Source organism: Plecotus auritus, assembly GCF_963455305.1.
Source record: "Plecotus auritus genome assembly, chromosome: 4".
Taxonomy (NCBI): Eukaryota; Metazoa; Chordata; class Mammalia; order Chiroptera; family Vespertilionidae; genus Plecotus; species Plecotus auritus.
The window spans coordinates 17807008-17824112 of NC_137775.1; the positions used below are offsets into that span (position 1 = coordinate 17807008).

At 43.6% G+C, this 17105-nt stretch overlaps 1 protein-coding gene across 2 annotated transcripts; it reads left to right on the forward strand.

The window, feature by feature from the left end:
* The first annotated feature begins 3092 nt into the window (after positions 1-3092).
* On the forward strand, positions 3093-15382 carry HEY2 (hes related family bHLH transcription factor with YRPW motif 2). 2 transcript variants are annotated; one of them, XM_080663787.1, is made up of 5 exons: positions 3093-3382; positions 5324-5402; positions 5530-5613; positions 8146-8227; positions 12344-15382. In XM_080663787.1, the coding sequence occupies exons 1-5, from the start codon at positions 3300-3302 to the stop codon at positions 13033-13035; spliced, it is 1020 nt and encodes a 339-aa protein (XP_080519913.1). In that variant the 5' UTR covers positions 3093-3299; the 3' UTR covers positions 13036-15382. The 2 variants fall into 2 exon arrangements, with proteins under 2 accessions (XP_080519913.1, XP_080519914.1); XM_080663788.1 differs by lacking the exon at positions 3093-3382 and adding an exon at positions 4066-4627.
* Positions 15383-17105: the final 1723 nt, after the last annotated feature.

Genomic DNA, 17105 nt, shown 5'->3' on the forward strand with positions numbered 1-17105 from the left:
CACATTAAACTCAAAACACCCGCGAGATGACCAATTTCGGGAAGGCGCCCAAGTCTCCCCTCCTCCATTCCCCTTTAGGGTCCCTAATTCTGGGCTTTCTTTTAATGGCATTTCGTTTCTAGAAAAGTCCCTCGTATCTTTCGGTGTAATTATCTCACTGTACAAATCTTTGAAAAGGAAAGAAGTGGGTTTGCTCTCCGGGCGGACATCTCTTTTCCTGCCCGGGCTCTTAGGAAGCCTTGTCCAACTTTTCGCTGAAAAGGATGTCGCTCAGGGGCGCTGAGGCTGGAAATCCCTCGGTTCTCTCATCTTCTCTATTCTTTCTGTCCGCTTACACCACCCCTACACTCCCTCTCGCAGCCCCCCTACAATCCACGACCCTTCTTACCGCTGGTATGCTGGGCGCTTTAAAGTTTCCTCCCTCCAGTTCTCCCTCTGACCCGGGAGGCACTTTCAGTGGGAGACAGACCAGACAATGAGTCTAACCAGGGGATAGGCGGATGGAATACTTGAGGGGAATAAAAAACCTAATGGATAAATTTCGCGCTGCCTAATCGCGGTTAAGTATTTTGTAGATAAGTGAGCATATTAATCATTTCATGGTGCTCGAAACACCGATGTCTTTTGCCCTATGTGTTCGTCTATTTAACAGACTTACATATCGCTTACCATGTACCAACCAAGAACTGTTCTAAACGCTTGTAGAATATGATCCTCTTTGCTTATAAAATATTGTAAGCGACATCAAATCCACGTGTACTTTTCGAACGTCCCTATATATTTTTTCTAATAACACCGTTAAAGCAGTTAAGACTACAAAGGAAAATATGGGAAAACTATACCCCGTTGCTACTTTATTGCAAGTAAACCTTTTTCCTATTTGCAATTTTTCTCAATTATTGCAATTAAATACACCAGTATGGTGGTGGTGGTTGAGGAGGGGGTGGGGTGGGGAAAACCTCTTTTTCTTTTTTTTTCTTTTTTTCAGCGACGGTCTCAAGTTTTGACCCTGACGTTGGGAAGGGACCGCTAATTTGCTCCCGTGGAGAGCGTTAATTGCACCTGTAGGCATTCGCTTTCAGGAAAACCAGCAGCTGAAAGTTGTGAAGGTCGAGTTCGCGCGTTCCTCTGTGGCCTGTGCGAAGTGGCCACGGGCCCATCCTCCCGCGAGGTGGGGTGGCGGACCCGCGAGCGCCCCGCTCTTCACTCGGTGGGCTGCGCGGGCAGGGAACCAGGTGGCGTCGTGGGAGGTCGTAGCGGGTGGGATGCGGCCGGCTCAGCTCCGCGCCGCGCGCTCAGGACTCGGGTGCTGAGCCGAGCAGAGGCCCGGAGGCCCGCGCCGGCCGGAACCCGCCCTGAAACCCACAGCCGAGCTGGGGGGCGGGGTGGAGGGGGTGTCACCGCCCCCGGCGGCCCCACAGTCCTGAGCTGACCCGGTACAGCCCCGCCAGGCCTCGCCCGGTCCCCGCCGACTGTGTGCTTTGCCCGGGGTTAAGTTTCAGAAGTCAGGATGGAACGTTTCGGGTTTCTGTTCACACGGTGACTGCAGGCACCGCGGTGGAAAGAAGGGGAGGGGGGTGTGGGGAAGGGGTTTTGTGTTTTAAGGAGAGCTTAACACGCCGCTGCACGTCCTTCCCGCGCTCCCCCTGCCCCACTCTCCCCCGCCCCGCCGGCCCGGGCTTTCACCTCGCGTCCTCTCCTCTCCTCCTCCCCGCCCGGCGCGGGTCTGGGGAGGGAGGGGATATGGTCAAAGGGACGCCCCGAGCAGATGCCCAGAAGAAAAAGGCTCGGTCCGCAGCCAAAGGTGGTGGGGACTGACAGATGCCCCTTTCTCGGAGGCTTTTATCCACCAAGCACGGAGCTGTCCCGGCGCAACGAGTGAAGTCTCCGGCTGGACCCCCACCCACCCGCGCCCACCTCCCGGTACCGCGGCTCCCGGGCGAGCAAACCGACCCCGGCTGCCCTCGCGGAGACACATCAGCAGACACACACCGGCGTGGCCGGTTCAGAAATCAGGGCATGGAAAGAGACGCTTGAAAACATGTTTTGAAAGCACATCTAGAGATTTTTTACAACCCGCGGTGTCCAATGCACTAAAAACTGGACACGAATTCGAACTTTAGAAAACAAATTCCGTTTCCAGAGCGGTTTTTCATGTCCGGGATTCTCATGCAATCTACCGCTGCGACCGCACATTATCAGACAGAGTGGAGAATTACAGTTCTCTGAATAATCCAAGCCCGAAAAACTCGAACTTGAAAAACGGCTAAAATTGTGTCCTGAAATACCCGCATTATTGCCCTAGTAGTCCTTCCGGCCACCAAAGTAAACACAGCTCCAGGCATGGTCTACTCAGCGGGACCTACTACCCACAGTCCCAGTGGGGAAAATGGAAATCACTGATTTACAGCAAATCGAAAATGGTGTGGGGCCAACCTCAGACCCTCCGACCGTCAGGGGTTCGGTACCTCGTCGGGGAAACTCGCGTCCTTATCTGTTCACAGCCCCGAGGCCGCAGAAGTAGCCTCGGGAGTGGCCGGGGAGAAAAATAACTTTGATTTAAGGTTTTTCAAAAACCCCAGAGGGCAAATGTGACCGCCAGGGTCAGCCAGTCAGCAGTCTGGGTCCTGACCAGGGACAGCCGAGTGGGGCGGCCGGGTTAAGCCGCGGCGCCGCCCGGCGTCACGCCCGCTCGCGCACACTCAGCCACGCGCTGGGGTCATTCTTTAAACCCGGGGCTGGAACTTCACCGGCGGACGGCGGGGGAGGAGGAGGGCCAAAGCCCGAGGTCCACGAGCCCGCCCCGCACCGGCCCGCCCTCGCGGCGCCCGCGTCCGGGTCTGCGCGCTTCCCTAGCGAGCGACAGCAACTGGGCGCTCCCGCTCGCCGCAGCCTGTCCCCTCCCGCGCGCCGCTCCTGGGCCCCAGGTGTGAAGTCGGGTTCCCACGCTGCAGCCCCAGCCCGGAGGCGGGCGAGGGCACGGGCGGCCCCACCTCTCCACCCCAGCCAATCGCGGGCCACGCCGAGCCCGAGGAGGCGGTGCCCGCCGGGGCGCCGGGGGCCTGCGGGAGGGAGGTGTGCGCGTTGGCCCCGCCCGCTGGGGGGGCGTGTCCGGCGCCGGTCTTGCCGCAGAGCTGGGCTGCGGCGTGGGAAACTGCCCGGAGGAGCCGACAGCGCCGCCGCGGGAGCCGCGCCTGCCGGGCCCAGGGAGGGGGTGAGGAGGCAGGTAGGGAGGTCGCTGTGCCGCGCTTCGCATCCGTGTCCCCGGCCGGGCTGCGCCCCGCGCCGTTTTCGCCGCGATGAAGCGCCCGTGCGAGGAGACGACCTCTGAGAGCGACCTGGACGAGACCATCGACGTGGGAAGCGAGAACAATTACTCGGGGTGAGCGCGCGCTCGGCGGGAGCTGCCCGGAGCCCGAGGCGTCGGGGAGCTTTGTGTAGGACGGCTCCTTGGAAATCTCGAGGCTCCTTTCCGTGGCGTCCTAACGAAGAGGGGAAAGTTTTGCCGGAGAAACTTGGAGTGGTGGGCGCTCGGGAACGTGCGTTGAGTGGGGCGAGGGATGTCGGTTTTCACTCTAGGGGTGGAGCGCAGCGGACGGGGACGCGACTGCAAGTGCGGGAGTTGGCCGGGGATGTTGCCCGGTTGTCAGCACGGGGCCGGCCGACAAACAGGTCCCGGCCACGGGCGACGCCCCCGCCACTGAAACTGTCGAAATGGGCCAAGAGCAAAGAAAAAAAAATGATGTTTTTAAAGAGACTAAAAAGATAAGTTGCTTTATGGAGAAATTAAAGCAACTTGCAATGTTCCGGCTATGTAGGTTGCGCGCTCCAGGTTGACCATGTGTGTCTTGGCTGACAGGAGAGTGAGTGACAGATGTAAGGATCATTTCGGGCATTATTTCTTTGACTACTGGTTCTTAAGTCTGGAAAAGATCGGGGTCGTGATCACAGAAGCCAGACCTCCACTTTCCAGTGACAGGGGGAGATTACCGAGGCATTTTAGTGCCAGGCGGGTCAAATGATAATTGCTTCTAATTGGCATCCCCAGAAGCACCTTAATTATTTATCTGCAACTGTCACTCAAAGAGCAAAATTCTTCCTATCTTTTGGAAAACTTTCAGTACTGTTTTTTTTCTTTCAATGCTGTTCTTCTAATACATACAAACCAAAGCCTGATATCAGCAAGAGCAAAGATATTTACATGAAACATTGTTTACAAAGTATCTTCCAATTATTAAAGTGTTGGTCATCTTAAAAAATAAGAACAGAAAAAACAGAAGATGTCATGTGAAAGGCGAAGCCAGTTGAGAATGGGTGGGAATGAGGAAGACAGTTAATTCAGAAATAAGATCCAGACGTGAGAAAATGAAGTAATAACAACCTGATCTGTGCAACATTTCTAAGATGGAAGAACAAATAACAGGAACCCTGGAAAATCTGAGAACTTAGAGAATTATAGAATCCATGAATTATGAAGAGTAACAGATACAAACTAGAAAGGATGGCAAAAATTCTAAGTGGCAAAATAATGATTTGATTGAACTCTCAGTATAAAATATCTTTTCATTAGGAAACTCAAGACGAGTTGCAGCTCCTAGAGGTTTAAGCTTAGGTTGAAGGCACAAAGGTACAAGTTTCATTTTCAAAGTAAAACCTTTACCTGGTAGTTGATCAGATTTTAATTTTCCTATCAGTGGCATTTTTACTTTGGAGCGTTCTTTTGGAAGATAAGTATACAAAACATGAAACTTGTCATTTTTTTCCCGTTGTGAGATATGACTAATTGAAATAGTAAGATAACTTGTGTTTATTTTAAAGATTGCATCTAGAGACAACAGTGTGACATGTGATGATTGTATATCTGTTTGGTAATGGTGCTAAACATGGCCTTTATTTTAAAATAGCTTTGCTTTGTTCAGTATGTCTGACCGGAAAGAGGAGGAGGATGCTATTAGAGATGAGTTGAGTTTTAAGAAACATTTATGAGTGGCACTAGGAAGGACTAATATCTAATTTCTCACCCTCACTGCCCATAATTATTTTACTAGGAGACTTAACAAAAGTTTAGGGATGTTTTTGCCAATGGATTTGGCATCTAAATTACTCATTAAAACTTTTATTTTTTAAGCCACCATTCATTCCTACCTGAAAAGAGATATAGGCTGAAAGCAAAGTATGTTAAGAGTAAAGCAAGAATTAAGAATAAAGTAACACAGACCTCAACTTCGAAATTATTCTCAATATTTAATGGGTGGCATCAAGTACTCAGAAGAAACTAGTGTTATGTTAATGAAGCACCTGACATACTCTTCCTATTTCATAGGCAAAGTTCTAGCTCTGTGATTAGATCGAATTCTCCAACAACAACATCTCAGATTATGGCAAGAAAAAAAAGGAGAGGGGTATGTGATTTTTTTTTCTTTTTATTTCATGTTATGCAGCCTAATGTGTAACAGTTGTGTTTTTTCATTCTGAGTAATTTTATCATTTTTGTATTCATAAACTTTTGTTTTGCTTTCTTTGGGATAGATAATAGAGAAAAGGCGTCGAGATCGGATAAATAACAGCTTATCCGAGTTGAGGCGACTGGTGCCAACTGCTTTTGAAAAACAAGTAAGCTGTCCTCACCCCTGACCACCCCAACCAAAAAGCTCAAAAAATCCGATTCTCTCATCTGGGAATGTGGGTTCCTGTTAAAGCTTATTAAAATAATGGTGTATGTGCCCTGATCTGGCACAGAGCAGTGATTTCAATAAAATGCTTTGTTGTGGCAAAACTATTAAAAACATAATCCATCGTGAAGTTGAAAAACATTTCCATTCTTGAGCTTATTTTCCCCTTAAGGGTAACAGTGTTCATGCTTTCTCTGTTCTTTCTATGAGGACCAGTGGTGGTTTTGTTTAAAACCAAGATGTATGTAGTATTCTTTTTTTTTTTTTTTTTTAAAAAAAAAAAGGATATTATGTGTGAAATTTCATTTTTATTTCAAACAGTTTAAGAAAAATAAGCTTTTTAATTTAAAAATTACCAAAGCCCAGGAAGTAACATCTCCAGCTCTATTTTCTAAATAATTTATATTAATGTAATTTATTTACCAACCCACATGGTTTCATTTTTAATCCCTGGGTTAACAGAATAATGCTCGATTTGGAGCATCTTTTTGGAAGTTTGGTAAAAATCAAACTAGCCATATGCCCTTTTCAGAATTCAAGTATTCCTTTACAAAAAAAAAAGATTTTTTCACACTTAATAGAGTAGGAAGCCAAATATGTAAATCTTTCTTTGTCGTTTTAGAAAAGTTTCTCCTCCTGCAACCATGGCTAATGGCACACATTTCTAAGAGCATCTTTCAAAGAATGTGGCATCATAACCTTGTTGAAAATACTTTCAATTTAATTCAAATAGGGTATAAGATAGCAATTGTTTGTTTACTTCATTTTGTTGTTTATTTCATGAACCAGACAAACATTACAAAGCGCTCAGAAATTATCCAGAAACTACAATTTTGTTATTAGTCACGTTCACTGAAACTACTGTATATCTTCACAGAAAAACTGAGCACTGACAGAAGTACAAGATGTAATATGCTATTGATTATACAATTTTAAGAGAAACACAGGCACCCATTCTATATGCTGAAACTGCCTTTGATTAGGTAAATGTAATGTGGAAACTGTAGTTTTGATTAGTAGCAGTAGGCTGAAAATGAAAATATCATTATTTAGAGATATTTTTACTTAGAGTACTGAAATATCTAGCTATGAGGAACCATTAGTTTGGTGTGGTTTTTGTTGTTCTTTTTTTCCTTTTTTTTCTTAAATATCAACTTAAAACAAATCTTAAAAGCAAACCTCCAGTTGTTTGGCAGCTAGTTACCATAAACACAGACTTTCCCATTTGCAGAGCTTGGCTATAACCCTTAGTGAGCTGGCCCTGTTACAATATGATTAGAAGGGTATTTATTCAAGCAGTTTAAATAACTGGCATTGAGCTGATAATTTTCACAAAAAAAGTAACGCATAGGAACCTGAAATAAACTTCTATTTCCTTTTCTGGAAAAAAAAAAAAACATATTGATTTAATTATTTAGCTCTTCCAGGAAATTAGAAGCCACCCACAGCACTCTGAGACAGTTTGAGGTGGCAATTTTTTCAATTGGTTTCCAGAAGTTGCCTTATTTTAAAAAGTGGGGACATAAAAATACATTTCAAAGACAATTTTATTAAGAACTATTTTAAAGGGTTTAAATATCCTTACATGTTGCTGATGCTTACTAGATTAGTAAATTATGCTTTCTTATTTATGATCTTGGAATTCACAGTGACACCTGCTGGTAATGATTGGAAAACATATTAAAAGTCTTCCTTTTTTTATTTTTGGTATGAATTAAAGACTTATTAGAATTTTTTATTTTTATTTTATTCTTTTAGCTGGAAAGTCAAAATATTTTATTTTATAATGTTAGAAGAGCATTAAAAGAGATATGTCCATTATATAAACAAGAATGTTAAATATTTGGAAACTAAATCTTCTAAAATGTGGCAGGCACTTTCAGAGAGTTAAATATTGCAAATTTATGTCTTCTTTAATACCAATAATATTTGGTATGGTGAAAAATACCAAGACCAACTAATTATTCAATCAAAGTCACCATGTCAGGGTTCAACAATAATTTGAGATTCTATTTCCTTATCCTCCAGAGTTGTATTCAACTGATCTAGACTTGAGCATTATATAGGACTATTGGATGTTCTATATAATTAGATAATGAAACTAAATATACTTTCATTAACCAAGCAAAGTAAAAATATCAAGTATATATTAACCAAGATACTGATTGGATGCAAAGTTTGAGATTTTCACAATTGTAATTTTGGTGGAATAATACTGGGGAGTATAGTTACTCTTATGATAAAAATATTTATTATACCTTTTAACATTTAAAAGTTGAAATGGTAACTATCTGTCATTAGGTGTGACATGGTAATTAGAGTTTTCATTTAAAGTTTGGAAGGGATTCAGATTTTTCTGTGAAAAAAATTAAACTTAGAATTTTCTAGTGAGAAGGAAAATTGAAAATCCATTATAAAATGTCCCAAATTTGTTTCCATAGAACTTATAAGACTTTATTATTTGTTTATGCAGGGATCTGCAAAGTTAGAAAAAGCTGAAATATTACAAATGACAGTGGATCATTTGAAGATGCTTCAGGCAACAGGGGGTAAAGGTAAGTAGGTGACTTCATTTTCCCCACCCCTTTCCACCTTTCTTTTTTCACCCCTCTTCCCCTCCCCTCCCCTCCCCAAGATTGTAAGGAAGTCATAGTTGAACGGTTCTTTAACAAGCTGAGATAGGAGGTCCCAGATTAAAGCCGTGGAAATCAATGCTAATGGCAGGATTGAACTCGTGGGAAAGAACTTCTGGAACAAAAGAAGCACTTGACCCTGGGCTTGTGTTTGCTTTCATAATACTGTGGGAGTAAAGCTTCATTCACAGCAGCCTGGTCAGAGATTTGTTTGGGACTTCAGAAGCACATGCTGGAATCTGTACAGAAAGACAAAACAAACATACAAACATAAACAGGAGGTTAAAGGCAATCTTTTTCTCTTCTTTCTCTTTCCCCAAAGCCCCCATTAAATCAGAGCTAGAACTCAGTATAATGCAGCTATTCCAAAGGAAGTGACTCTAGAATTACTCTCACTGTTGTTTTCAGATTTTGGTTGGTTTTGGATTCAGACCAGACAGAGCATTTGAAGTGCAGGTAGTGAATCTCTACTGGAAACCGTTAATGGAACAGTCATTCCTAACCAGAGCAAACAGGAGGAGGTTCCCTGGAGAGATGTCCTCTGTATTCCATAGTGATTTGGGGAAGAATTGTTTAGTGGGTCAGGGACAGATCCTTACTTCATGCTATAAGTACACTTGAGATGGGAAAGCTGTAATGCTCATTCAGATTTCATCATCCCAGTTCTCACTTAGTCTGGATTTCACCCTTTTTTATCTTTTTCACCCTTCAAACAAACCTTTGGTATTCATCTTAGCCAAGGGTGTTATCTATATATATAAAAGGCTAATATGCTAAGTGTCCGACCGGTTGCTATGATGCACACTGACCACCAGGGGGCAGACGCTCAACGCAGGAGCTGCTGAGCTGCAGTGACTTGGCAGCAGTGGTTCTTGGATGATGCACCCCGAAACCAGAGAGGAGGGAGCCCGATTCCTCATAGGGCCACGCGATTCCACCTTCGGCTGTGGGTTATGTTGTTGCTGGGGCACTGTCGGGCCCTGAATCTGGTTTATTGCACACTTGCTTTTGCATTCCACGCTCTGTAGGACAGCAACTCTGCAGAGTGCCCTCTCGCACTCCGGGACCCCTCGGGGGATGTCAGAGAACTGGTTTCAGCCTGATCCCCACAGGTCAGGCTGCAGGACCCCACCTGCCAGAAGGACCCGCTCACTCTAAAGACGCAGGGGAGGGACCGCGGGAGGTTGGCTCCAGGACGTGTCCGGCCCATCTCACCCAGGTCCCGCCCTGCCGGCCACCTTCTAATTAATTTTCTTTCAATGTGCACAAATTCGTGCAACAGATCACTAGTTTAATATATTTGACAACTGGATAAGTACAAGACACCACAAGGGGCTAAGTGCTGCTGCACCTATGCTCTGGATGCTTCTCGGTGCTTTTTATCAGCCTTTTGCTATATAGTGTCATAGTTTGCCCTAGATGAAGGCAGGAAAAGGGCATTGGAGACAAGTAACTGTTTACCAGTTGGTATGGAAGTAGTTCAGTATTTAACTCCACTATGGCCATACTGATGAGGACCTGTGGAACACAGCCCTGGCCATCACCTCTAAATCCAAGACCAACCAAAATATGAAAACAACTTGAGAGTAATTCTAGAGCCACTTCCTTTGGAATAGCTGCATTATACTGAGTTCTAGCTCTTATTTAATGGAGGTTTGGGGGAAGGGAAAGAATAACAAAAGGAAAAGATTGCCTCTAACCTCCTGGTTTTGTTTTGATATTTGTGTTCTGGGGAGGTCGATCATTGTACAGGGAAGCCCATGTGGTGTGATTTACCCTTGGTTGCACCTTCTCAAGGAACCATCATGAATGAATGGGCATGGGTTTTTAAATTTCTGTTCATTAAAATGTAACCCTAAGTATAGGATGCAAACATTCTTACATAATGGAGAAGAGAATGGATGAAATCTTAAAAGCCAAGGATCCAGCCCAGGTTGGCCACTGCCTCACCTGTGACCAGACACAGACAAGTGCACTGTTGCACTATGAGGCCTACACTAGTGCTCTGAGCTCTAAGGCCCTTCCAGCCCCACATTTCCATCTGCACCGATTGAGTTAGTGGTGGTGCAAGAAAAGTTGTTTGTTTGCTCTGCCTCCCTGGGCATCGTTAACCACAAGACTGAGAATTCTTATCAACATTTCATATATTCGGCCTGAGCTACATACTTGTAAAGAATAATATTGTTCTTATGCCTTACTATAAAAACCAAGTTCTGTCTTGGTTGCTATTCTTGGCTACCTGAACAGTCCTAAAATTCAAACCAGAATAGTGTATGAACACACATTTCCAAGCAAGCACATACAAGTGGCCTGACTGCCAGGTCATTAAACAGGTCACCAAGCTGGAGAATATGTGGGCCTTGCAGAAGGGGGGCTGGCAGTGTGGGCTTACATTGCCCAAGACTCACAACTGCTGTCAGGGCCTCATAGTGTGCTGATGTCTTAGAGCATGGACTCTGTAGTTGGGTTGCCCGTTTTCAAATCCTGGTACTGTCATGTAGTTGCTCTGTGATGCTTGGTAAATTACTAACCCTCTCTGAGCCCCATTTTCCTCATCTGTAAAGTGAGAACAGTGCTAGTGTCCACTTCACAAGGTTGTGAGTCTGTTCACTTAAATCTGTAGAGCAGTGGTGGCACGGGTGATGTTGTATAGACCTATGTACTGTGCTATAATTTTTGGCCCAAGATTCATTCATAGGAGACAGCTGCTCATCGTCATTTCCCTCTGTATTCACCAACAGGATAGGAGTTAGCATAATTTCTATTCCTTAAGATACAACAGAGAACTCAGTGATATACAGCAACATGTAGCTGGCAAACCACAAATTTCACGTTATTTCATGCCTGTTCATGAAAATTCTTGGAAGCTCTGAGGGTTACAATCCTGTTGGTTCATTTTTTTACAGTCTACCTTGATCTTGCCACGGTTTCTAGAGAGGGTTTAGTAGAGTAACCTAAATTTCTAAATCCCTCTGGATTTCTGAACTCCGTCTACACTGATGATCACCTCCCTCCTCTTCTCTCTTGGGAGACAGAGTCTGCAAAGGCCCACAGAGAACCCTGAGGACGCTCCCATGAAATCTGTTCCATGGAGACGGCTTCTTTAGGGAGAGCTTTTCCTTCTAATCCCAGGGACTTTGTTGCTAACTCTGCCTAAGTCCTCATCTTCCACATTTCATGATGCAGTCTTATATCAGCTTTGTGCTGTTGTTACTGTTTCAATAGGGTATATTTTTGTTCCAGATGTTTTTTTGGGACTTCCAAATTTCAGTTCGAATTCTAGCTTTAGGACTTTTGAATATTAAGACTACTATTTTCCAAAGCGCTTGAGATACAGAATAAGATAGTCTAATAATGAATAGATGATAAATGAAACATTTTGTTTTTATTGGATTTTTTCATACCAAGTAATGACAACATGTTTTCACTTTGTTGATTTAAAAAAAGCCACTGAGAGTCAAGAAGCATTTTTTTAAAATTTAAGATACAGTAAGTGATGGTGCAAGAAAAGTCCTTTATTCAAAAGTCTCCAAGCCGCTAAACTGCATTTTACCTCTCTGTTTACCGCCAAGAGAGTGCAGATGTTTCAGAAAAGCCCTTTAATCTTCAGCTCATGTGACAGAGACAGAGCCTGGAACTCTGTGTCACCATGAAAAATTCGACTAGGGAATTTCACTAGTCCACAATACAGAAGGAGAAACACCACTTTTTTCCTCTGGAAGTATTTGAAACATGCATGTTCTTAATCTCGTCCCCCACCCCCCATACACACACACTGTGAAGTTTCATTGCAAGAACTGTAGTACCTAGCAATGCCATAGTTGTCACACCTGTGAATTGCAGAGTGTACTTTCTACACGCTCTTGACTTCTGCACAAATTGCAACTATAACTAGCTGGCAACGTTGTCAGAAAGGATCGTGGTTCTGCTTCAGTCTTCTGAAGGACAGAGTGGAACCTGCTTGGTAGGCCTCTTAGTAACTGGATCCTTTTCTCCTCTCTCTCTCCTGGCCCCCACTTGGCTCAAACCTCCTTTTAGGCTACTTCGATGCACATGCGCTTGCCATGGACTTCATGAGCATTGGATTCCGAGAGTGCTTGACCGAAGTGGCCAGGTATCTGAGCTCCGTGGAAGGCCTGGACTCCGCGGACCCCCTGCGGGTGCGGCTGGTCTCCCATCTCAGCACATGCGCCTCGCAGCGGGAAGCAGCGGCCATGACCTCCTCCCTGGCCCACCACCACCACCACCCCCTGCACCCGCACCACTGGGCTGCGGCCTTCCACCATCTGCCCGCAGCCCTGCTCCAACCCAACGGACTCCACGCCTCGGAGTCCACGCCCTGTCGCCTCTCCACGACTTCAGACGTGCCTCCTGCCCACGGCTCCGCGCTCCTCACGGCTACATTTGCCCACGCGGATTCTGCGCTTCGGATGCCATCGACGGGCAGTGTGGCCCCCTGCGTGCCGCCCCTCTCCACTTCGCTCTTGTCCCTCTCAGCCACTGTCCACGCGGCTGCCGCAGCCGCCACCGCCGCTGCACACAGCTTCCCCCTGTCCTTCGCTGGGGCCTTCCCCATGCTCCCCCCAAACGCCGCCGCTGCCGCTGTGGCAGCCGCCACAGCCATCAGCCCGCCCCTGTCGGTATCAGCCACATCCAGTCCTCAGCAGACGAGCAGTGGGACAAACAGTAAACCTTACCGACCCTGGGGGACAGAAGTGGGCGCTTTTTAAGTTGTCGTTGAACTTCTTGCGATGGTAACTGAAAGTCCTGCATTTCAGCATCTGCACCCTGAAGGTAGCCATACAGATGTCTACAGATCCACCAAGGAACAATAAAGCTATTTGAGACACACACCTCACAAGTGGAAATGTGGTATTATCCATTTGTTTTCTTTTTTGTGGTTGTTTAAGGCAGCTTGGTAACTGACGTCAGCAACTTTTGAGAACTTCACACTTGCTTCCATGTAGAATTTTCCCGGAAAGTAATCGACTGTACCATCCAGCCTTGCATCGGTATATCTAAATTGGAGAAGAAAGAGGCCCTGACTGAATTCTCTTGAAACTAGATGGAAAAAAAATAGCCGTGTTTCACAAGTGCCTGAGCTAGTGAAGTTTTGTTCTGAGCGTGTAACATTGCACGAGTGACGAGTGTAGAAGTGGGGTTAAGAAGGGAAAGGGACAGAAGTCTTGCGTTAAGCTGCAGACATACAATGCCAGAGAAGAGTACTCTGTTGAAACCAACAGGTTTTTATTGGCCAAAAGGATTGCTGAAAATAATTTTCAAGTTGAAAGACCTAGTTTTATCTTAGTTTTCTTTCTTTGTACAGACTTGCCAAGTGGTGACGTTCAGCAATACACTGGTATAAGCAATTATTCCATCAGTGCTCAGATTAGCAAGCATTCGGCCTTGTCTGCAAACCCCCAGGCACCTTTTTCTTTCATGGCTCAGAATATGGTGCTTCTTATAGAAACCATACGTCTATAGAGTACACCCAGGAGCAGTGACCTACTGTGTGCCCACCAGAGGCTAGTTGATTCATGCCAACTTGAAAACTCCAAGTCTGTAAATGTTTAGCATAATTTATTCAGTTTCATTTGGACTATTTTCTCATATGTATCCTCTTCATTTTGTCCTGATGACGTGTACTATCCTTGTCATCCGTTTGGGAGAAGTAGCATTTCTGGAGGGGATGAGACAGGGAGATAGATAGATAGCATTTGGAACAGAAAAGCCACGATTTTTAAACGCTCTTTGTCAAGCTCAAGATTGCGTTTGACCCCAAATCAAGATGAATGTATGCAATGGGATGTACATAAATTAGTTTGTCCATGCCTAGACTAGTGCTACATAATGGTGTTTTGGTTTCGTTTTGTTTTTTATTTTGTTTAATGACAAAATAATCTCTTACTACATTGAAATTGAGCACATGAGATTTTATGTTTGAAAGATAAAGACACAGCATGTATTATTATGCACTTCATTTCTCTGCTGTGTGGAGAAAGCAATAAAGAAGAATGTTAAACATTATGCAAAATTATACTTTTAAATATTTGTTTTAAAATTACTGTACCTAGTCTTTTTTGCATTACTTTGTAACCTTTTTCTATGCAAAAGTCTACATATCACTAATTAAATGAAGTCCTTTTTGACTATTTTTATGTGGATGAGTTGCTTTGCAGAATGTAAAGTTGATATGAATTTCAAGCAAGGCCTTCCTTCACTAACAAATTAAGCCAGGGCTTTTCTTTTGCTCTTTCACAGCTTTCTTGAAATTAGTTTTTATCTGAGTTTGTAAATCAATTAAGCATAGGTGGGTAAGACATTATTTGGAGGCAGGAAGTGATCAGTTTCCTCTGTCTTTTATTCTTAACCATGGTTCTTGGAAAAGTGCAAATACAAGAACTCTAATACTAGTAGTATACCGGACATAGGGTAATACATTTTATCCCTCAAAAACATTTGTAGTGTTTTTAAAAATCACATGCATACATGAAGGGCGTATAGATGCCTCCTGATGGTGAATCCTCTCTATCTACCTCAATGCCAATTTCTTTTGATGCTGTAGGGATTATGCAGATATCCTCCCTTCAATGAAGCCTGAAAGAGACCATTTCAGAGTTCCCAAAGCTATTGGGCCAAACATATGAAAAATTAAGAAGGAATGCTCTTACTATGCATTTCACTTATGCTCATAGCTAAAGGAACAAGTGGGAGGCTTTTAGTTTTAAAAAATCAAGCGTATAGTTTATCTAATTTCTTCTGTCTGGAAGTGGGTAAAAAAATGAGCAAAAACAGGTCACCATGTTCCTCCTCTGTGAAGCGCTCTGGTTATTAAATTTTCTGTTAGCTCTGATGGAATTAGGTAGCAAATAAGAAAATGGATTTAGTAGCATTTGAAGTTTGCTTTTTAATCACGATTTGTGGGCCGTTGGCATAGAAATGATTTTTATTATCTAATGGTTGATTCTGTGCCTATTGTAATGTCAGCATTTAAAGAATTCTTTTCCTATTTTGGAATGTAAAGTGTTTTAGAGAGCAGAAATTTTTTTTTTTAATTTGGATTAAATATTTTAAGGTAAATCCCCTTCCTCCTTTCTTCTCTTTCTTTTCCTCTTTGTTTTTTTTCTTACATTTTTTTCTTCCCTGTTTCATAGGGATTATTATTTTTCAGTTTACTTGATTGAAATATTTGCAAACCAACTTGCCACCTCGTTGCTAAGGGTTATCAGTGTTTCTAAAGAAAATCATTATCAGTAATTTATTAATTGGTTCTTGATCAATGTTTCACATCATCAGCTTTTAACATTACATTTCACTCATTTCTATTAACTTTACCATTGAGTTTTCCATCTCTGATCAAATGTGTTTTTTTTAAGTATCTTGTTATTGTTTTTTAGAGAGAGAGGAACAGAGAGAGAAAAACATCGACGAGAAAGGAACATCATGGACTGGTATGAACATCATGGCCCTTACTGGGGATAGAGCCACAACCAGGGCCTGTGCCCTGACCAGAAATCAAACTGGAGACCTATTGGTTCCTTGGTCAACCACTGAGCCACACCACTGGGTTGATGAAATGTTTTTTGAAAGTGGTGTTCTACCTGTAGGTGTGGTGATTTTCGTGTTTGCTACCAAAATGGAAAAAAACCAACAAACAGAAGAAAAACCAAAAACACCACTTTTTATATTTCAAGGGAAAAAAGAACATTTAAGGATTTGATTTATTGGTGGCTTTTATTTGTATAAAAGTCCCAAAATTAACTCACAGGATTTTTGGTAGGAAAAAGTGGGGCGGGGGGGGGAGAGAAAAGGAAAAGGGAACATTTTTAGAAAATTGAGTTTTCCCAACGTTAAAAGCTGTATGTATGCCTACCTAGAACAGTTCTGTATTTCACATCAGTGTGCCAGGAGAGGTTTATTGAATAACTGCTGGGTACCCAGCACTGTGCTGTACGTATGTCAGATTTTGAATGGTGTGTTATACCACATGATAATGACAGGTATGGCTGCCACCCTAGCTTTTACAGGGACCCTCAAAAGAAAGAGGTGCCCTAAGAGTGAGGAAAGGGGTTTCTGGAAACTGGCTGGGGAGGCTTTTTCTCTCCTTGGAATCTTGCTATTACAAATATGGCATTTCCTATCATATTTGAAGAAATCTGTGGTACTTTTAAAGCGATGTTGAAACATTAAAAAAGACCAGCTATTAACCAGAGTGATGGCTGCTTGACCTACAAATGCATGTGTACCAAAAATCTTAATGAAGCCTTTGGATTATCTTCCATATATATTAAACTTGTTTCTTTTACCCATAATTAAGTTACCACAAAGGAAGAGCAATGCCACCTTAGGTAATATCCACACAAAGCAAGATGATTTTTGAACTCCATATTTTCCTAAGTCTAAATCTAAGATTCCATCACTCTAAAGATCTTCTATTGGTTTAGGGCAGGGGTGGGCAAACTTTTTGATTCAAGGGCCACAATGGGTTCTTAAACTGGACCGGAGTGCCGGAACAAAAGCATGGATGGAGTGTTTGTGTGAACTAATATAAATTCAAAGTAAAGGAGCGGAGGGGAGAGCAAGAGAACCAGATAGAACAGCCGGATCCGGCCCACGGGCCGTAGTTTGCCCAAGGCTGGTTTAGGGTCATTTTTTATGGAAAAGAACCACCACAACATAACTTTACACATTAATCAAAGGTATCCCAATTTCCAGAGTGGAAAAATGAAAAAACAAACAAACAAAAACACAAGCATTTTGGATTTGAGGCAATATCACTTAATATTGTATTTGAATGCAA